A 19760-nucleotide genomic window follows, 5' to 3' on the forward strand; every position below is an offset into this window, starting at 1 on the left:
CTACCTGCCCAAATGTAGGTAGCTCCGTAACTAATGTCTATGCCATCTCACCGTGACCAACATGTAATTCTAACCAACTGTCACATTTCCTATTGCCCCCATTTTATTTTGGTTTCCTTAGAGAGTCTGTGTCTCCCCCACTCATAAGTGCAACCCATAATGTAAGCGTAACACTAACGTCTTCTCATAATAAATATTTCCCTTTCGTTTTTCAGGTAAAACTATGTTTGAGCTATCAATAACGCCATGGCTCTAACCTTCAAGAATAAACTAAAATATGAACAATCTGCAGTAGTGTGTATAGGTGAGGAGAAGTATGCACTAGGCCGAGGTGGTGAACTCCGCTCCGTTCACGGAGTTTTCAGAGTTTTACACACTCCACAGAGCCATGGAGTTGTGAACTGAAGCAGAGTGTTTTCCTTGCTAGCCGACATTAAGTTGGTGAGCGTGGAAAATCTACAGCTAAACTACCTCCCACCTAGATTTCTCAAGTGGGCAGTCGCGACCACTCGGGTTGAGAAACATTCCATTCATGTTGAAGAAGCTGTCGCTCGAGTAGATAACCTACTTGAGCGGCAGAAAGAAGCAGCGCTCTCTTGTGCTGTACATGGTGCAGTTTGTGCTGATTTTCCATTGCGGGATAACACCCGGCAGTAAAAGTCAGCTCGAACGGTGTGAACTAATGCATTCCTCAGCTTGCGAAACTCTGCGTAGCTTCACAGAGTTTTTCGATCACTTCGGAACTACACGAACTCCACCTAAGCCTAGTGTGCACTGGAATCTTACATTTGCATGTATTTCACATCTGAGATTTGTGAAACCTCAAATATATCAATAAACAAACACATCCTAGGAGCAAGTCCAAGTTTCACATCTTTAAGCATATTTTGCAGAATCAGGACCTCCTCAATCATATCAAAGAGCAAATGTGATGGTCAATGAAACATTCACTGATTACAGTACTCAATAGTTGCACCTGGATGTATATCTCTCACCCATCCTTAAACCATCCAAGGCAGTGGTGAGGATGACCAAAAATTGCCACACTGTAGGATGAAAATGATTAATAAACATAAAGACAACATGAAACAATATACAAAGGCCTAGAAAAGAAAATCACACTAAAATCAGCAGGAACTACCTGGCGGGTAGCGCAGCTCGTCACCCGTGCTACGGGGTCTGTGATAGCCAAAGGAACTGAAAAGAGGTTGATGGGAGTGAGGCGGTGGAGCAGGCGGAGGTGGCAGCGTGCAATGGAACGCAGGGTGTGCGTCACCGTTTATCACGGTCGCCCCGTAGGCCGTGAGCTGTATTTTGTGATACTGCTGGTGACAAACAACGGCGTTCCATGAACCTGATGATGAAACATAAATGTCAAGGGAGGGAAACAAACGCAAACAAAAAAAACTGAAAATTTGACTAAAAAACACAAACAAAACAGCAGAAATCAAAGAAGTTCATGAATGTCTTTTATGGACTTCTATGCTAACACGATGATTTGTGCAAATGTGCTAAGGACGCGACCTCGGTGTCCTGTACCTTGGGAGCCTTAAGCATTTGGGATGTTTTTAGATTAGTCTTTGTGTCAGAAGGTGTTGGGAGGATCTATGAAAGGCCATCAACACTCTTGTACCTTCAACTCCTCTACATGAGATTTTCCTGACACACAGAGTGGACAGCCATTCTCCTCTATATGGCAGGCAGAGTAGCACAAATGTAGATGGCAATGTCAGCACACACTGTGCTGTGGTTGTTTGGCCACATAGTTGGCTATTTATTTCCTTTTAGAGCAGGAATGTTAAACTTGCTATCATATTAATCGCACACTATTGTTACATATGTTCACGCGGTTCCACACTGGGGTGGGTCTCAATTCAAAATATATATATATATATATATATATTTTTTGTTGGATCCACAAAGACCAGGCCGTCAAGCAACTACATTAAACACAGAGAAGCTAGGCACTTTAGGGCTCAGTGTAATATACCTTGCCCAACCAGGGAGTGGGTGAAACAGGACGCCAGCACCACTAAACTACCATTCTGGACACCAAACAGGAAGAGAATTAGCACAAAAGGGGGTATTATTTCTCACTGCCAGGTTATTAATGAGCGCTCTCTTTTAAACGTTCATGTCTCAAAATGAAATGAATCAGAAACGGTGCAACAGAAGAGGGAAAATAACCCCTAAACCCTCTACAAGTAGGCCTGAGCCCACTATACAAACAGGAACAAGACTGTGCACACGTTAAATTTCACAGTATATAGGTGAATTACCAATTTGTATCAAACAAGATTCAATGCAATATAATAATTGGATAAAGAGGGATCACAGGACGATCAAGTAGATTCTGTTTCCGTTTTTATGGTGAAAATTCAGAACAATCCAGCCAGCCAACACGTGTTTCGTCATGGGGTACACACACCCCCGACTTCTTCAGGGCTGGTGAGAAAACATATACAAGGTATATATCACAGACAAATATCTGGATGTAATGACAAATAAAGATCTAGTTAAAATTCTAACTATGAAGGTGGGAAAAACCAACATCAATGAAAATACCATGGATTTGAGAAAAAATTGTGTCCTGGTGTTAAGGGTAAAGCACCCAAAATCATATGGACATAAACTATAATTTGATTAATCTTGACCGAAACAGAGAGATAAGACAGTCAATACGAAACGTCCTTAGTGCGTGAAAATACTGTGAAGACCCCTTCACAGTAGGTGCCGCGTGAACGGTTGTGTCCTCTATCTTTACACAGTGTTACGAGTGCGAGTCTAGTGAATTCCAACTTCATGATTGAGACTATATTAGGACGAGTGAACCACGTGTATGTGGCGAATCTTATAAATAATCACACTCTTGGAGAAAATTGCAGGAAGCATGCGAGAGGATATCGAAATATCCCTACCTTATCGTACTTATCGAAGGGGTAAAACCTTACGGGCACGCCTCAGTCCGAGCTACACATACAACGCTTTCCCAGACACATGGCTTAGCGCAAGATCCAAGGGTTTTTTCAAATGTGGGTGTTGTGGCAATTGTAGATGGGCGGATGACAAAAAAAGGACATTTCAAGGCCCAAATAAAGAATATGAGATCAGGGTTAACATTAATTGCAACACCAAATTTGTAGTGTATGTACTAGAATGCACATGTGGAGGCAAATATGTGGGCAGCACGATAAGATGCCTGAAAGAAAGGATTGCAGAACATGCAAGAGCCTTGAAACAGAAAGACCCAAGATACCCCATGGCATTACACATTTGGGAGTGTCCAACACAAGGCCAGACCAAGAAGTTCAAATTCTATGGTATAGATCTTTGCAAACAGAACCCTAGAGGAGGTAACAGGGAGCTCAATCTAAGGAGACTTGAAGCCTTTTGGATCATGCGCTTGAGAACGTACGACCTAGGTTTTAATAGTGACAATGAGATGCACTATTTCCTAGGAGACTGATAGATTCGTTGCATTTTATTTGAAAGCCGAGGCGCTTTTGACCCCGGGGTGCGGTCCTGAACATGTGATCTTTCCGACAAAGTATATACATGGTAATGACCACAATGGAATCATAAACCGTATTAAATGAGGTAATTAATATCATGTACTAACATGAACACCACAACACCTTGGCCGAGGAACAAAAATTACAACAAATTTTGAAATTTTAACAAAGGTACACCGAGAACGATACCAGATGATCATTTATGTGTAATGTAGACCTTTTGTCAGGATACTTGCATACATCGACATATACTCTGTCTCACTTTTTTCACCGATTTGTACCAGGATGTGTTTGCCCTTATGTATGAAGTGTTTTTTCAATATCTATTAATACTTTGCTGTAATCTGTACCGCTTTTCTAATGTAATCCATCAAGTGAAGAGATAATACTCTTTCCACCATGCATTTTATATTTTAATTTTCTGTCATATTTTCATGTAAGAATTGTTTCTCTTACTACTCCTTCTATTCGCGTCTCTTGACAAACTAGGAGATACACACAAACTTAATCTAACGCATGCGCACCACGAAACGTATTCACATACAAACGTTCTAGTGTTTGACTCGGTTTGCCGATATAAACACTTCCGGGTATGCGCACTTACACAAACGCAAATACACGCGGAGAACACCAAGCACCTACGGATAGACGCACTCGTCTTCGGGTAAGAATCACTACGGAGCTGGGAGATGCCTGTTGCAATATTGGTCCCACTCGATCTTGTCAGAGCGTGCGAGTGACTGGTTTATTTTACTCTTCGCAGAGACCGAATATCAGAATTGGAACATTGTCAGTAATCGCAGATTGGTTTGGATTTTAACGGACAACGCTGAATCACATAGTTTGTGTTTGGAAATATATGACCCCCTGGGTCGGAATTATCACCAGGTGTAAGGTAAGCCTGGACTCGGAGTTTTCACGGCACCGCATAGGGTTGAATAAGTCTGTTTAAGTACTTTTCAGTGTATGTACATGGCCAATCAGTAATTAAGAGATGGATTGTGATGGTATATGGATTTTGCTTGCTTACAGGTCAGACTCATTGGCCGTATTACGATAAGGTAGGGATATTTCGATATCCTCTCGCATGCTTCCTGCAATTTTCTCCAAGAGTGTGATTATTTATAAGATTCGCCACATACACGTGGTTCACTCGTCCTAATATAGTCTCAATCATGAAGTTGGAATTCACTAGACTCGCACTCGTAACACTGTGCAAAGATAGAGGACACAACCGTTCACGCGGCACCTACTGTGAAGGGGTCTTCACAGTATTTTCACGCACTAAGGACGTTTCGTATTGACTGTCTTATCTCTCTGTTTCGGTCAAGATTAATCAAATTATAGTTTATGTCCATATGATTTTGGGTGCTTTACCCTTAACACCAGGACACAATTTTTTCTCAAATCCATGGTATTTTCATTGATGTTGGTTTTTCCCACCTTCATAGTTAGAATTTTAACTAGATCTTTATTTGTCATTACATCCAGATATTTGTCTGTGATATATACCTTGTATATGTTTTCTCACCAGCCCTGAAGAAGTCGGGGGTGTGTGTACCCCATGACGAAACACGTGTTGGCTGGCTGGATTGTTCTGAATTTTCACCATAAAAACGGAAACAGAATCTACTTGATCGTCCTGTGATCCCTCTTTATCCAATTATTATATTGCATTGAATCTTGTTTGATACAAACAGGAAGAGAAGTTAGAAGAGCTCAGTTATCAGTATTCTGATCCATTCAAGTGCTATAAAAGAAAGTCGTTTTGTTGGAAATACAAATTATGTAAATAAGCGTGTGAAGCAGACACTTAGTTTTCTATTAGCATGATGGTGGTTAGAATAAAGTACGAAAACGCTATGTCCTAAATGGTGCATTGTAGAAAACAAGCTTTTCTGTTGGCTTTCCTCTGTGAGATCCAATAAACATCAAAGTGCACGGCAAAGATAGTCCTACCTTGTACTTCTGATCATTTCAGTTTTCTTGTCCAATTTCTGTAAGGGCTGTGGACTACCTCGCTCCTATAAGACTGCAGTGGCTTCAATAAACAAACACCACTACCTAACCAATCACTTCCTTGTCCATCAAAGAGGGTATACTCAATGAAGTTCCTTAAAAATAAAGAGTGGAAATGCTTCAGTAGTGATAACTAACCACTCACCACTAGGAGATAGCACACCACTCATAGTAGGCAAACATACAGGGAACCTCAGAAAGACAACACACCTGACTATGGTGAAAGCACCGCAGCACACACTTTTAAGAGGCCTCATGACATCTGAATGAGCCACCCACTAATGCTTTTTCATCTAGAAGGACAACATATCAGAGACAACCAATCAAACTATCACCTGTAGCCCGACTCAGCAAACAGTAAGAGAAAACCAGTCAAACCCTGCCTGATTAGTTAAACTACCATATCCAGAGAAAATAACAGTATAGCATGTAGCAAAAAACAAGGTCCTGCCCCACAACAGACAAAACCACAACATGCAGAAGAACAAACCACTCCAGCTCCCATCCAAAAAAGAAAACATGTTACCATGAGAAAAATAATAATCTATAGCAGAACAGTACATTGCTAAGAGACAACTGTCAAAACACCGTATCATACTATCATTCGAACAACACAACCACTTTGACACTCATTTGTGAGAAGACACCTTGTCATGGTAGGAGACAACCATGCAGGCCCTCACCTGCAGGAGGACACCCCATCGCTCGGAGTAGACAACTATTCCATCTCTCGCCTCGAGAAGAACACCACATCGCTCGCAGGAGGCAGCCACCCCAGTCTTCACCTGTAGGAGGACACCACATCATACGGAGGGGACACACACTCCAGCTCTTGCTTGCAGGAGAATAGCACATTGCTTCAGTCCTCATCTCTGGGAGGACAGCTTGTTGCGCTCTCACATGGCTGTACAGGACAGGCCAAAGGAGATTAAAAGCTCACTTGCTCCACCTAACTCATCACGTGGGCCTGGGACCACATAATGCCTCAGGCCCACCCCCAAGTTCCTTGGGTACTAATGGGTGATGAATGCGAGGAAGTGGGGTTCAGCTAAATGAAACCAAAACATGTATATACATTCATTTGCAACTAATGGAAATCCATTCCTGGATTCAAACTACGACTGTTGGTTGTGATAACAACCAAGATGCACTTTTTCTGTAGATGGGTTGGCTCTCTGAACTACATGGTGGTGGGCGGAAGGTTTCTGTCACCTCCAAGATTTGACCATGCTTCTCAACATGCATCAATGCCTGAGAGTTGCAAATCACTGAGCCCCTTTCTGTAGAAAAATAGGTGCTTGATGTTAGAAAGGAACGTGCCTAGTAATAACCTATCTCATGCGTGCAATACAACCTCAGCAGGTTGTTCTAGAAACTTAAGGAAGCAGTACCACCAAAAACCATGAATATACCACAGAATCTCTGTTTGCAATCTATGACTTTCCATTGCTAGGATCCAATTTGGGTTCTCTCTTCATTTTTAAAAAGTCATAATCCAATTCTAATTATTATTTTATTTTAAGGATCAGCACCATTCATTATGGATATTCCGTGTCTGTATATAGGTATCCCATCCATGGTCTAAGGCTGCCCCTTCATATATCTTTTTAAAACTTGTTAAAGCATGTTTGCATCACAACATCACTGCATCTAATATAGGCATATCATAGGAGAAAAACGTGTTAGAACGCAATTCAAGCCTTTGAGAGAAAGAAAAGAGGGGAGCGTGATGGAGGAGCAGGGGCATACCAATATGCTAATGTTTGCTCTAGTACTATTATAGACGATGTTTGTTTTTAGTGCTACTGCTGCTTTAAGAAGGATGCATAGGTATAAAGGAAAGTAGAGACCAGGTACAGAGACTTTTGTGCATCAGCATGCAACGTAAGATTCAGTATCTTTTCTTGCACATGAGCGCTTGGCTGTGAGCACTTCTGGCTTGAGGAGAAAATAACAGCGTAAGAAATAATGGCTGAGCGCAAGAAGCTGTGGCCATGCACTCAGGACCCAGGAACTTTGTTACTGACAAAAACAAACACTGGATGAGACAGCACACCAAGGCACTGGAAGAGTCCATCCACCCAGATCAATACCAATAACCTGCAATCCAGGAGTCTTGGAGTTGACCAGAGGAACAGAATATCTAATGCATGTGGAAACAAACATCCATGAAAAATGAGAGCTCAGTATTTGCCTGTGCGCTTGCTGATGGCCTCGACCAAGCTGGAAGGGAAATAACCGACTCGGTCGTTGCCGGTTCTGTTGTCGTGGATGCAACCTTTCCAGCGTCCATCCGGGTGCTGCTCCAGAACCTGCCAGAAGATGAGAGAGAATGACTCTTTTTAGATCCCTTGCAAAGTATAGCTTGTCTCAGCACTGGGGCTGTGATCGCCGAGATATGAAACAAAAGGAATATGCTACTTACCAGTATGCATCTGTTCTTGGCATGTAGAGCTGCAGAGTTGTACACTTAGCATAGATCGCCATCTGGTGTTGGGCCCGGATGTTTGCAGTTTGTTTTTCTTCTTGGACAGTCTTTGGAAGTCACGAGTTTGGTGACTCCTCCTTCGGTCCGTACTGCGCATGGGCTTCGGCTCCATCCTCAGATTGTTTTTCGCCAACAGGGAAATGATGGAGCGTAGTAATAACAGTGAGAAACCCATGTGTTGTATCTAAATAAGATGTACTGGAACGGATACAGGTAGCCGGGGAGGCGGGTGGGCGTGTACAACTCTGCAGCTCTACATGCCAAGAACAGATGCATACTGGTAAGTAGCATATTCCGTTCGAGGCATATGAGCTGCAGATTGTACACTTAGCATAGATTATATAGCAGTACCCAACCCTAGCGGCGACCACCGGTATCCGTTGCAGCTGTTTGAAAAAGTGTCTTTAGTACAGCCTGGCCCACCCTAGCTTGCTGCTTGGAATGCACATCTACACAGTAGTGTTTTGTGAAGGTGTGCGGTGTAGACCATGTGGCTGCCTTGCAGATGTCATCTAAGGGTATATTCCCTAGAAAAGCCATAGAAGCCCCTAACTTTCTTGTAGAGTGGGCTTTAGGGGGAACAGATAATGTTCTCTTTGCCTTTTGATAGCAAATTTGTATGCATTTTACAATCCACCTAGCTATCCCTGATTTTGAAATGGGGTTGCCTTTATGTGGTGGAGAGAAGGAAACGAACAATTGTTTAGTCTTCCTGAAGGGTTGCGTTCTTTGTATGTAGTATAGTAACGCCCTTTTTACATCAAGCGTGTGTAAGGCCCTTTCTGCAACAGATTGGGGTTGCGAAAAGAAGACAGGTAATTCCACTGATTGATTGAGGTGGAAGGGGGAAATGACTTTGGGCAGAAACTTCGGATTTGTGCGAAGTATGACCTTGCTGTGATGCATTTGTATGTAGGGTTCCTGTATGGTGAACGCCTGTATTTCACCAACCCTTCTAAGGGAAGTAATAGCTACAAGGAAAGCTGTTTTCCAGGTGAGAAACTGTAGCTCACATTTGTGCATTGGTTCAAAGGGCGGACCCATTAGACGTGTAAGAACCAAATTCAGATTCCATACAGGGGAAGGTGGTGCCCTGGGAGGAATTACTCGTTTAAGGCCTTCCATGAAGGCTTTAATAGCGGGCACTCTGAAGAGTGATAAATGCTGCCTGTTTTGTAGATAGGCAGCGATCGCTGCTAGGTGTAGGCGTATGGATGAATATGCCAGGTTACACCTGTGAAGATGGAGCAGATAGCATATTATGTGCTGTATGGATGCATCTAGAGGGTTGATTGTATTGTTACGGCAGTAAATTACGAATCTTTTCCACTTTGCGGCATAGCATGCTCTAGTGGTAGGACGTCTGGCTTCCATGATGATGTTCATGCAATCAGGGGGAAGGTTAAGGTATCCGAATTCTAGGATTTCAGGAGCCAGATCGCCAGGTTGAGCTGAGCTGGGTCCGGGTGCCTGATTTCTCCATGGTTCTGGGTTAGGAGGCATGGGGATAGATGCAATTTTTGATGTGGTACCACTGACAGTTGTAGTAGCGTGGTGTACCACGGCTGCCTGGCCCACGTCGGAGCTACCAGAATGAGTGTGAGGGAGTGCTGTTGTAGCTTCCTGACCACTAATGGAATTAGTGGGAGAGGTGGAAAGGCGTATGCAAATCTGCCTGACCAGTTCATCCATATCGCATTGCCCTTGGACAATGGGTGTGGGTATCTGGCGGCGAAGCTTGGGCATTTTTAGTTTTCGTGGGTGGCGAAGAGGTCTATCTGAGGATGCCCCCACTGTTGGAAGAATGGGTGAAGAACTTGTGGATGCAGTTCCCATTCGTGTAGTTGTTGTGTTTGTCTGCTGAGCAGATCTGCCATGGTGTTTTGTACGCCTGGAACGTGCTGTGCCAGGAGAAAGATGTTTTGGGGAATTGCCCATCTCCATATGCTCTGGGCTAAGCGGGAGAGCTGGGGAGAGTGTGTCCCCCCCTGTTTTTGTATATAATACATCGCAGTCATATTGTCTGTGCGAATGAGGACTGCTTTGCCCGAAATCTGTTTTTGGAAAGATTTTAGGGCTAGAAAGATCGCCAAGAGCTCCAGGTGGTTGATGTGGAGCGATTTTTGCTGTGGCGTCCATAGACCTTGCATGGTGAGGTGTAGGAGGTGCGCTCCCCAGCCGGAGAGCGATGCGTCCGCTGTTAGAATCACCTGAGGAACCGGGTCCAGGAACGGCCGCCCTTTGGAAAGGTTTGTGGTGTTCCACCACTGCAGAGAGTGATGTGTGCGGCCGTCCACCAACACCAGATCCGTCAGCTGACCCTGGGCCTGGTTCCACTGTTGTGCTAGGCACTCTTGAAGTGGACGCATGTGGAGTCTTGCATGGGGCACTATGAAGATGCAAGACGCCATCATTCCTATGAGCTTCATAAACACTCTTGCTGGAAGAGAGTGTTGAGGAAGGAATGTTTTGCGTAAGGCTTGAATGCTTGTGATTCTGGCTGAGTTTGGATAGGCAATACCCTTGGAGGTGTCTATAGTGGCCCCGAGATATTGCTTTGTGTGAGATGGTATGAGGTGGGACTTTTGGTAGTTCACCGTGAAGCCTAGCTGGTGGAGCAGTTGGATGGTGCTGTTTGTATGCTGCACACATTGGTCGTAGGACGCGGCTTTTATCAGCCAGTCGTCCAGGTAAGGGAATACGTGAATGTGTTGACGTCTGAGGTGTGCTGCTACTACTGCTAGGCATTTGGTAAACACCCGCGGTGCGGTGGTGACCCCGAAGGGGAGAACCGTGAATTGGTAATGTTGCCCGTCCACCACGAACCTGAGGTATTTCCTGTGAGAGGGGTGTATTGGAATGTGAAAGTATGCGTCTTTCAGATCCAAGGTTGTGAGAAAGTCTCCCTGGCAGAGGAGTGGGAGGACTTGCTGTAGGGTGACCATGTGAAAATGGTCTGAGTGTATGTAGGCATTTAGAGGCCGGAGGTCGAGAATGGGTCTGAGGGTCCCGTCTTTCTTTGGTATTAAGAAATATAGGGAGTAGACCCCTAGATTTTGTTGATTGACGGGGACCTGCTCTATAGCGTGTTTTTGGAGGAGTGAGAGTACCTCTTGTTTGAGCAGTGTGGAATGTTCTTGAGACATTGGACGGTGCCTTGGTGGGATATTGGGTGGGGTAGATGTTAGTTCGAGACAGTACCCCGACCGAATGATTTGGGTTACCCATTTGTCCGATGTTATGGACTCCCATACGTGGATAAAGTTTTGTAGTCTGCCCCCGACCGGAGTGGAATGGTCTGGGGGGAGCGGAGGGGAGTCATTGTGCGGGGGGGGTGGCAGAACGGGTGTTGTTGGTTTTGCCCCTGCCCTTATTGTTGTTACCCCTGTAACCACCTCTCTGATTGCCCTTTGAAAAGGTATTTTGAGGAGGGGACTTGTAGGAGGTAGAGGCGTTATCGGTGGAGGAGCCTCTGCCTGTGCCACGAAAGGACGAGCGTCGAAAGGAACGTTTGGAGGCTTGTGTTTGGAGTGCCCCCATAGACTTTGCTGTGTCTGTGTCTTTCTTCATCTTTTCGAGCGCTTCGTCTACCTTTGGCCCAAAGAGTGTTTCCTGGTCAAAGGGGTGATTGAGTATGGATGCCTGGACTTCAGGCTTGAAACCTGAGATCCTGAGCCAGGCGTGGCGACGAAGCAGGACACTGGTATTTATGGCCCTAGAAGCAGTGTCGGCTGCATCGAGGGCACACTTAATGGAGGTGTTTGTAATTAGTTTACCCTCCTGTATCAGGTCATGAGCCTTGTGCTTATATTTTTCTGGAAGGTGCTGCATAAGAGCCTCTAGTTCGTCATAGTGTGCTCTATCATATCGCGCAAGCAGTGCTTGTGTGTTTGCAATGCGCCACATGTTTGCAGCTTGGGAGGCGGTGCGTTTACCAGACGCGTCCAGAAGTTTAGATTCTTTGTCTGGCGGTGGGGCATCTCCTGAGGATTGGGAGTTAGCCCGCTTTCTAGCTGTGGAGACAACTAGGGAATCTAGGGGAGCAGGGCCCTTGATGTAAGCAGGGTCTGTGGGTGCCGCCTTATACTTCTTCTCTATTCTAGGGTTCAGTACTCTGGCTCTGACAGGGTCTTTGAACACCTCTGTAGCGTGCTTGGTGACACCCTTAAGCATGGGTAAAATGGAAGTGGATTTGTCTTGTATATCAAATGTATCCAGTAGGAAGTCTTCTTCTACTGGTTCACTGTGCATGTCCACCCCATGGTAGTGTGCTGCTCTCTGCACTAAATGGTGAAACCCTAAGGAGTCCTCTGGAGGAGACGGTCTTGATGGGTATAAGTCGTCCTGAGGTACATTGGGTATATCAGGGTTATTGTAATCCTCCCATGGATCTGGGGTCCCTGGTGGAGTGGGATCCATTGGGGCGTCCGCCGGGTAATTGTCCGGATCCCCATCATCCGGATCTGGGGATGGGGTCGGATCGTAGTGAGGTACAGGTGGCGGAGACCTGTGAGGTGGAGGTGGTGGAGGAGGTGGAGGGGGTAGGGGAGGCGGTAGTGGGGAGGGCACTCTGAGGGGAGAAGTAGCAGAGTCCTTCCTTTTGGGTGGAGGAGGAGGAGCCGGAGCATCAAGGCGTCTTTTCTTGGTAGTTAAAGTCAAAAGCCCAGTCTTAGGATCTTTGGACAAAGTCTTTTGTAAAGGGTCTGGTGTAAACAGAGCCAATGGTGTCGAGTCGTCTGTCGGCACCGGTGATTTCGGAACCGGGGGTTTCGATGGTCTGTGTGCGCCATGCTTTTTTGAGGTCTCCGGGTGTTTCGGCGTCGAATGATGTTTCGGCGCCGGAGCATCGGTGCCGACAGATTTGTGTTTGTGTTTGGTCGGCACCGAGTGTCCAGGCTTCGGCACCGGTGGTTTCGGAGTCGAGCTGGATTTTGCAGTCTTCGGTGCCGGATGCTGTTTTTCGGCACCGGGTGTCGGCTGGCTCGATCCCGAGCTGCCATGAGACTTTGGGAGCTTCGACACCGGGCCCGAAGGTGGGGTGATCGAAGTTTTGGTTTTGGTTTTGCCCAGGCCGGCAGGCGAGGGAGTAACCTGAGTCTCTTTGGTTTTCGGCGTGGGGGTAGGAGGGGGCATATTACTCACGGCCCGCTGCGCTGGTGTAATGTCCTCCACGTCGGAGTCGTCGGCCTCGGAAGCGCTGACGACGTCTTCCTCCTGTTCGGTGTGTGTTTGCCCCGAAGCTTCGGCGTCGTCTCCGAAGATGTCCGGTGGAGCTGCGGAGGATGAGTGCGCCATGGTGCGTCGAGCTCTTCGATCTCGGATGGTCTTCTTCGATCGAAAAGACTTGCAGGCGGGGCAGTCTCTAGCCTCGTGTTCCGGAGAGAGGCAAAGGTTACACACCTGATGGAGGTCGGTGTGGGGAAATTTAGAACCACATTTTGGGCACTTTTTGAACGGAGTCCTTTCCATCGGCCGGGACCGGAGTCGCGGAGGGCCCGAAGGCCGGTGTCGATGAACGGGATGGAGAAAGTGCCGCTTCGAGAGATGAAGATGATGAAGGAACTCGAAGAATCGAGGATTTTCCGTCGAGGCTGGAACCGTAGAAGTTCGAAGCCGGAGCACGAAGTATCACATCCGAGCCCGATGGCGGAAAAAAACAATCTGAGGATGGAGCCGAAGCCCATGCGCAGTACGGACCGAAGGAGGAGTCACCAAACTCGTGACTTCCAAAGACTGTCCAAGAAGAAAAACAAACTGCAAACATCCGGGCCCAACACCAGATGGCGATCTATGCTAAGTGTACAATCTGCAGCTCATATGCCTCGAACGAGTACATTCAAGTTATCTGGACACTCATAATTAATATCAATAAGAATAATTTACATAAAATGCATTTCATTAGATAGTATATTCCCTTTTTTGTAGTGATTCTGAAAACCAGACTCAATCTTACTGTTCATTTACATGACCTTCACACATGAAGTCCAGATCGAATTCAGTCCAAGACAAAATTCTTTAGTTGGGGTAATTCACACAAACACATATTTACCATAATTTACAATGGATTAACAATTAAAAGAAGTAAAAACAAATGCAATAGGTGATGGGTCCTATTAAAGAAATTACCTTGAGCGGCAATGGGGCAGCTGGGAGGGAAGAAGTGTGAGCCTGTTAAGAAGGCTTTCTTCCACCAGTCACCGCAGCTCATGTCCTCAGGAGGCATCTGTCTGAGAGGAATGTGGGTAGAAGCAGGTGGGGTTGCCTACAGGTACCACAGGGTTTTTTTAGCTGGAGAGGACTAGGGATGAGTTGGCCATAAGCTGAGTTTCTGACAGATGGCTGGAGGTTACAGCGGTAAGGAGCAGCTCTATCTATTGTGTAAGGGAAAGCTAGACCTGATCTTGTCGTATCAAAGTTAGACACTGAAAGACAACATGCCCAAACATTTGCAGATCTCATGCTCTTTAAAATTCAGATAATCAGATTTATGCTTATTGACATCATTATTTAGTCTTGGCCACTCTGGGGCCTACTTGAATCCCACCCTAAGGGTATCCACTCAATGAACATGAAATTGATTGTCTAACATCTGCAGCACTTCTTCCAGTTCTTTACGCCCGGATTCCTGGAAAGACTCTGTCCACAGATCATCATTTCTTATTTTTAGGCTCATCACGTTTGTTTTTAGAGGCCTGACTAGAAATGTGTGTCTGTCGTAGAGCCAAGGTGTGAGTCAACATTTATCATCCTGCCTTCTAGGGACAACACCTTGTTGTACAGTTATGCAAAAAAAAAAGGCATGAAACACACCCAAATCAGTGGAGCCCTCTATTGACCAGCACCTAAGCTGCTATCCCTTCTATATTTATGTCCCTATGTAGTTACTAGGGGTATGTGTGCACACTGGATCGCACCCACTGATACAATGCAAGTCCAAACGGACCTAATAATTTCAAAACATAAGCACAGGTGCACCACACATTGAGAAATCGGGAAAGACAATAATATAATTCATTCTGCACGTCAAGATTATTCAAAAAAGTTCATTTTTATTCAAAAGATTTATAATGGTTGTCTCATTTTAAAACACAAAATTGTAAGTACAATCTGTTCTATATCCTTCAGCAAGTGCCAATGCTTACGTAAAACATTGTAGGTTCTGCTACTATTGTTGTTAAATTGTGTATTAAAGGAGATTCGAGTTTGTTTATCCTCTTTTTTTGTGGGGTTTGATTTCAGCGTATTGGCCCTAGGTACCTTCATCACCCTTCTGTGTGCCTTATCCAATATTTTCTTTGGATAGCCTCTACTGAGGAATCGTTGTTCGGTTTCACTGATGTTTTGAGGAAAGTGCTTTCCAAACTACAGTTGCGCCGCATCCGGATCATTTCCCCATAGGGGATATTGTTTACAACATGATTCGGGTGTGCGCTTAGGAAGTGTAATGTACTGTTACATGCAGTCTCTTTCCTGTGAGTACGACTCTGAATTTGATTATCATGGACATAAAGAGTAACATCAAGGAAATCAATAGTTTCCCTGCTGTACTCAATCGTGAATTTAACATTGAATGGGTTGTCGTTTAGGTAGACATAGTATTCCAGAAGATCCGGGGCAGGCCCATCCTTGTTGTACAGTATATGCTAGTGGAAAGTCACTAATGAATGTTCTGATTTCCCAGTCTGACCTAAAGCTTTCTGATCTGCCACACCCCTGTCAATCATTCTCCATGCTTTAACATTCTAACAGGTCTGGAGAAGGCGTGATGCCTCGTGGAACGTTTCCTACACATTCCAGTTATGACAATGGAAATGGGCTGCCTCAATCATTAAGAACAAACTAATGGGTCAAGTCAATGCTGCATAGAAGGCCATCACAGTTTCCAATGGAGAAACCAGCTCAGTCTGCTGTGCGCAAAAACTCAAGGACCTCAATTTTTAAAAGCAAAGTAAAAAAAACAAAAGAGTCGTCTCATAAATAGGGTGTGTACACCCATGACACATTGGGGAATGGGAAAAATAATTTGAAAGAAATATAAACATTTTAAATTTGCGATAATTTGGCACCTGAAAGGGGCCTTGACAGTGGTTTGAGCTACAACAGGTCTAGTTATTAAAAGAGAATGTATTTGGATGCTAGACGAAATATTATGGCCCGAGGTTCAGAAGCTGTGATAGTGCCATTTGTTTCAGAATTTACCAGCTAGTTTCTCTTCTCATCCCCCTCTCAAGATGTCCACCACTCATTGAAATAAATGATTATGTAGACAAAAAAGAATACAGGAGAGAGAACCTAGGTGGACAGAGAGTGAGAAGCGAGAGTGAGTAGGAGAGTGAGAAAGCAAGAAAGAAGGTCTAAGCGAGGGACAGAACAGGAAAGAAAGAATGAAGGATGAACAAAGAAAGGAAGAGAGAGGGAAGGACAAAGAGGGAGAACGAAAGATAAAATACAAATAGAAAAAGAATGACAAAGTGGAGCGATTGAGTGGAAAAGAGAGATTAGCAAAAGAAAGGTGGGCGGGAGATAAATACAAGGAGAAGAGGGAGAAAGCAGAAAGGGAGAGAAAGGTGGGTGAGAAAAGAGTGCTAGCGAAAAGATTTAGGCAGACAGAAAGGAGAGAGAAATTAAGAAGAAAGAGTAGAGTGATGGAGAGGGATAAAGAGGGAGAGAAGAAAGAAAATATGGGCGTACAAACAAAGTGACAAAGAATGACAATGTGATGGATTTCTTCCTCTTGTTTCTTGCAAATGCATGTATGTTGTCTGTCTGAAGAAAAACCACAAGTGACCTACCGCACACAAAGTATATATTTCTGCAGAAGTATCACTTACTGTAATCACATCCCCAGCTTTTACATTCAGACTGGTGAGGTCATAATTGTTGCAGTAATCCTTCACAGCCCTGACCTGCAGGGCAGCCGAGGCATCTGCAGGGCAAAGGAAACAAGCAGAGGCAAAGGAGAGGCAATCAGACCTTTAAGAATGACTACATGCCACACCTTCTTATCTCTATAATCATCAATCTCAACCATGGACCCAAAATAGGGAGCTGTCTGAAGGTCAAAAAACAAAAAGACAAAAAAGCAAGGCTCCACTCTGATTCAATGGGTTTATACTAACAAGATAATCAAACTACTGTGCACAGAACAAACAAACACAACGCATATACTAAAATATGCTATTTATTACTAGCCATAAATAAATGTGTGACCATATATATCTATATATACAGAAGATCCCAAGTGTTACCGCTGAAGATAAACCACACGGGCACAGACTCCAATTGATGTGTAGATTTATTGCATAATTACATGGTCCAAATGACGCGTTTCGGCCACCGGCCTGCGGCCTTGATCATATATATATATATATATATATATATATATATATATATATATATATATATATATATATATATATACACACACACACACACAAATGCATAAATATATGGAAGATTAAAAATGAAGCACTGTGCAGTTTATAGGATTAGTAACCCCTTTTAATTTCTCATCATTAAATAATTTAATAAGTCACAATTCCTTAACCAAGACACAACATGGGGGGTGAGAACTAAGGCCTCACTATATGTCAACGTGTTTCGGTGATACACCTTACTGTTAACCAACTTCTTCAGGACAATTGTTCAAAAATATTCCACACATAAATTCACATTGGGTTCATCACATTTTGGTACGTTAAAAACATGCGTAAAAGCAAACATACCAATTTAAACATATACACAAGCATAGTTGCACAGAAAGCACAGCAACTGATTAACTCCATAATTGTCTTCATCCCATAAGCAAAGAAAAGTAGTAATAATCCTCGTTTTTAAAATAAAACCCTGAACGACAAAGTGTCTGCATCTACATTTCTTATCACATGAACAGCAAAAGTATGAAAAAATGTGTTATAAAAATGCAATAGCAGGAAAGCAAATGGCCTAGAAGAGGCCCTGTGAGTCTGAGAAGGGATAATCTGATATCAGAATAGCGGAAGCCATATAAGGAGATGTGTGCTTTAGTATTCTGATCTCATCAATTTCAGTTAATGTGGTATATGTTTTTATGACAACAATAACATCAATGAATGAATATACCTCCTTGAGGTTCTGTATAGGATAAATATGTTTTAATAATAAGTTGATTTAAAACTGACAGGTTAAAAGGTCCATTAAGATGTGCAAGGACATAAGTAAAGTAACGGTCTTTTATGGGTTTTTTTAAAATGGGGTTTTGTTACCAAAAACACGTTTAATAAAAATGTATAAAATACTTGTTTTTATGTTTGTTTTTAGGCATGTTTTTAACTTGCTTACATGTGATTAACCCGGATGTGAACTTGTGTGTGGAAGATATATACAAATAATGAACCTTAAGAAGGTGGTTAACAATAAAATATACAATCAAAATGCCTTGATGAATACTGAGCATTTACTTCTCTCCCCATATTTTGTGTTTGGAATGAGTCAATTGTTTCATGATAAAAAAAAGGAGAAGGGGTTACTAGTTGTATAAGCTGTATGGTATTTTGTTTTTAAATATCCGTTTATTTATGCATATTGTCATACATTATTTATTGATCATAATAAATTGTATATTTTTGTGTATGTGTTATCTTTGTTTTTGGTGTGTTTTGACAGTTGGCATTGTAGTCTGATGTTATTATTAATATAGTCTCATTTAATCTGAGGGGTGTATTGTTTTTTTGTCTTTAAGAGACCCTGTACCTTTGGTTCTGAGGGGGTGAGCTCAATTTTCTTAGCAAGGTATCTGGAGGTGCCACTGCCTCTATTCCTTTAGATCTCATGTTTCTGCGCTTCAACTCTGCTGCACCCAGTTCAGAGCCAGTAGCTAAACCTGACGGACCTCACTCAACATCTCCCTACAGATCCAACCAACATCCTTCTCAACCATGCACTGCAAATGGGTATCCAGGAACCCGATGCAAATCCAAGCACTCTGTAGCAGTTCTTAGGATTCTAATAAGCGCAGCCTGGAAGGATACAGAAGCCCCAACTTTTCAAATGTGGTTGTGTAGAATGTTGGGTATACATAATATTGAGGAGGCATTATATGACTTAAAGGGAGCAAAGTTAAGGGATGTGGGCAAGCGACTCTGGGCCCCAGTGGCTACATGGAGGACAGCAAAATTAACCACAAACGAATGATATATTGGCTGTATCGATATTTAATATGCTAATTTAATTTGTATTGTTTTTCACTGTTTATCACTCTGTCTGTTTTTGTATTGCATGAGGGTATAATGCAATATTCCATTTTATTTTATTTTATGTATCTATGTACCCATTCAGTAATATGTATTTGCCGGTACGAACTCTCAAATAAAAAAAATTTAAAAGCAAATCCAAGCACTTTGCTAGCTTATTAGGAGTGTGGATAAAATGGTGGCACCTCCTATGACAACTATTAAGAAAGTACCTAAGACTTTGCTTGGTACTTGACAGATTCCAACTCTTACCATTAAACACACAGTTATCTGGATTAAGGGCAGGGTTTATGATGAACTGTGACCAAAAGAAGATTTGAAGGGGAGGCATATGGCTAATGTTAAGGATTGGCTAAAGGCAGAAACCATGGGTACACACAGGCAAAAGTGGCCAAAAGAAGACCTTAAGGTGGTGCACATGGTTTTAACTGTCTGACAAAAGATCTTGAGGCGGTGCATATTGCTATCCTTGTTATATTGCTGAAATCAGCTCAGGGTGAGGTAGGATTA

At 43.6% G+C, this 19760-nt stretch overlaps 1 protein-coding gene across 6 annotated transcripts in view; it reads right to left on the minus strand.

Moving 5' to 3' along the window:
* Positions 1 to 19760, minus strand: part of CASKIN1 (CASK interacting protein 1) — a 719688-nt gene that overhangs the window by 151662 nt on the left and 548266 nt on the right. For all 6 annotated transcript variants that reach the window (XM_085629429.1, XM_085629427.1, XM_085629424.1 and 3 more), the window contains 3 exons: positions 16851 to 16945; positions 7726 to 7843; positions 1142 to 1354 (listed from right to left, as the gene is read on the minus strand). In XM_085629429.1, coding sequence (XP_085485555.1) covers positions 1142 to 1354; positions 7726 to 7843; positions 16851 to 16945 — 426 coding nt within the window. The remainder of the gene's footprint in view (positions 1 to 1141; positions 1355 to 7725; positions 7844 to 16850; positions 16946 to 19760) is intronic.

Source organism: Triturus cristatus, chromosome 10 (assembly GCF_964204655.1).
Source record: "Triturus cristatus chromosome 10, aTriCri1.1, whole genome shotgun sequence".
Lineage (NCBI taxonomy): Eukaryota > Metazoa > Chordata > Amphibia > Caudata > Salamandridae > Triturus > Triturus cristatus.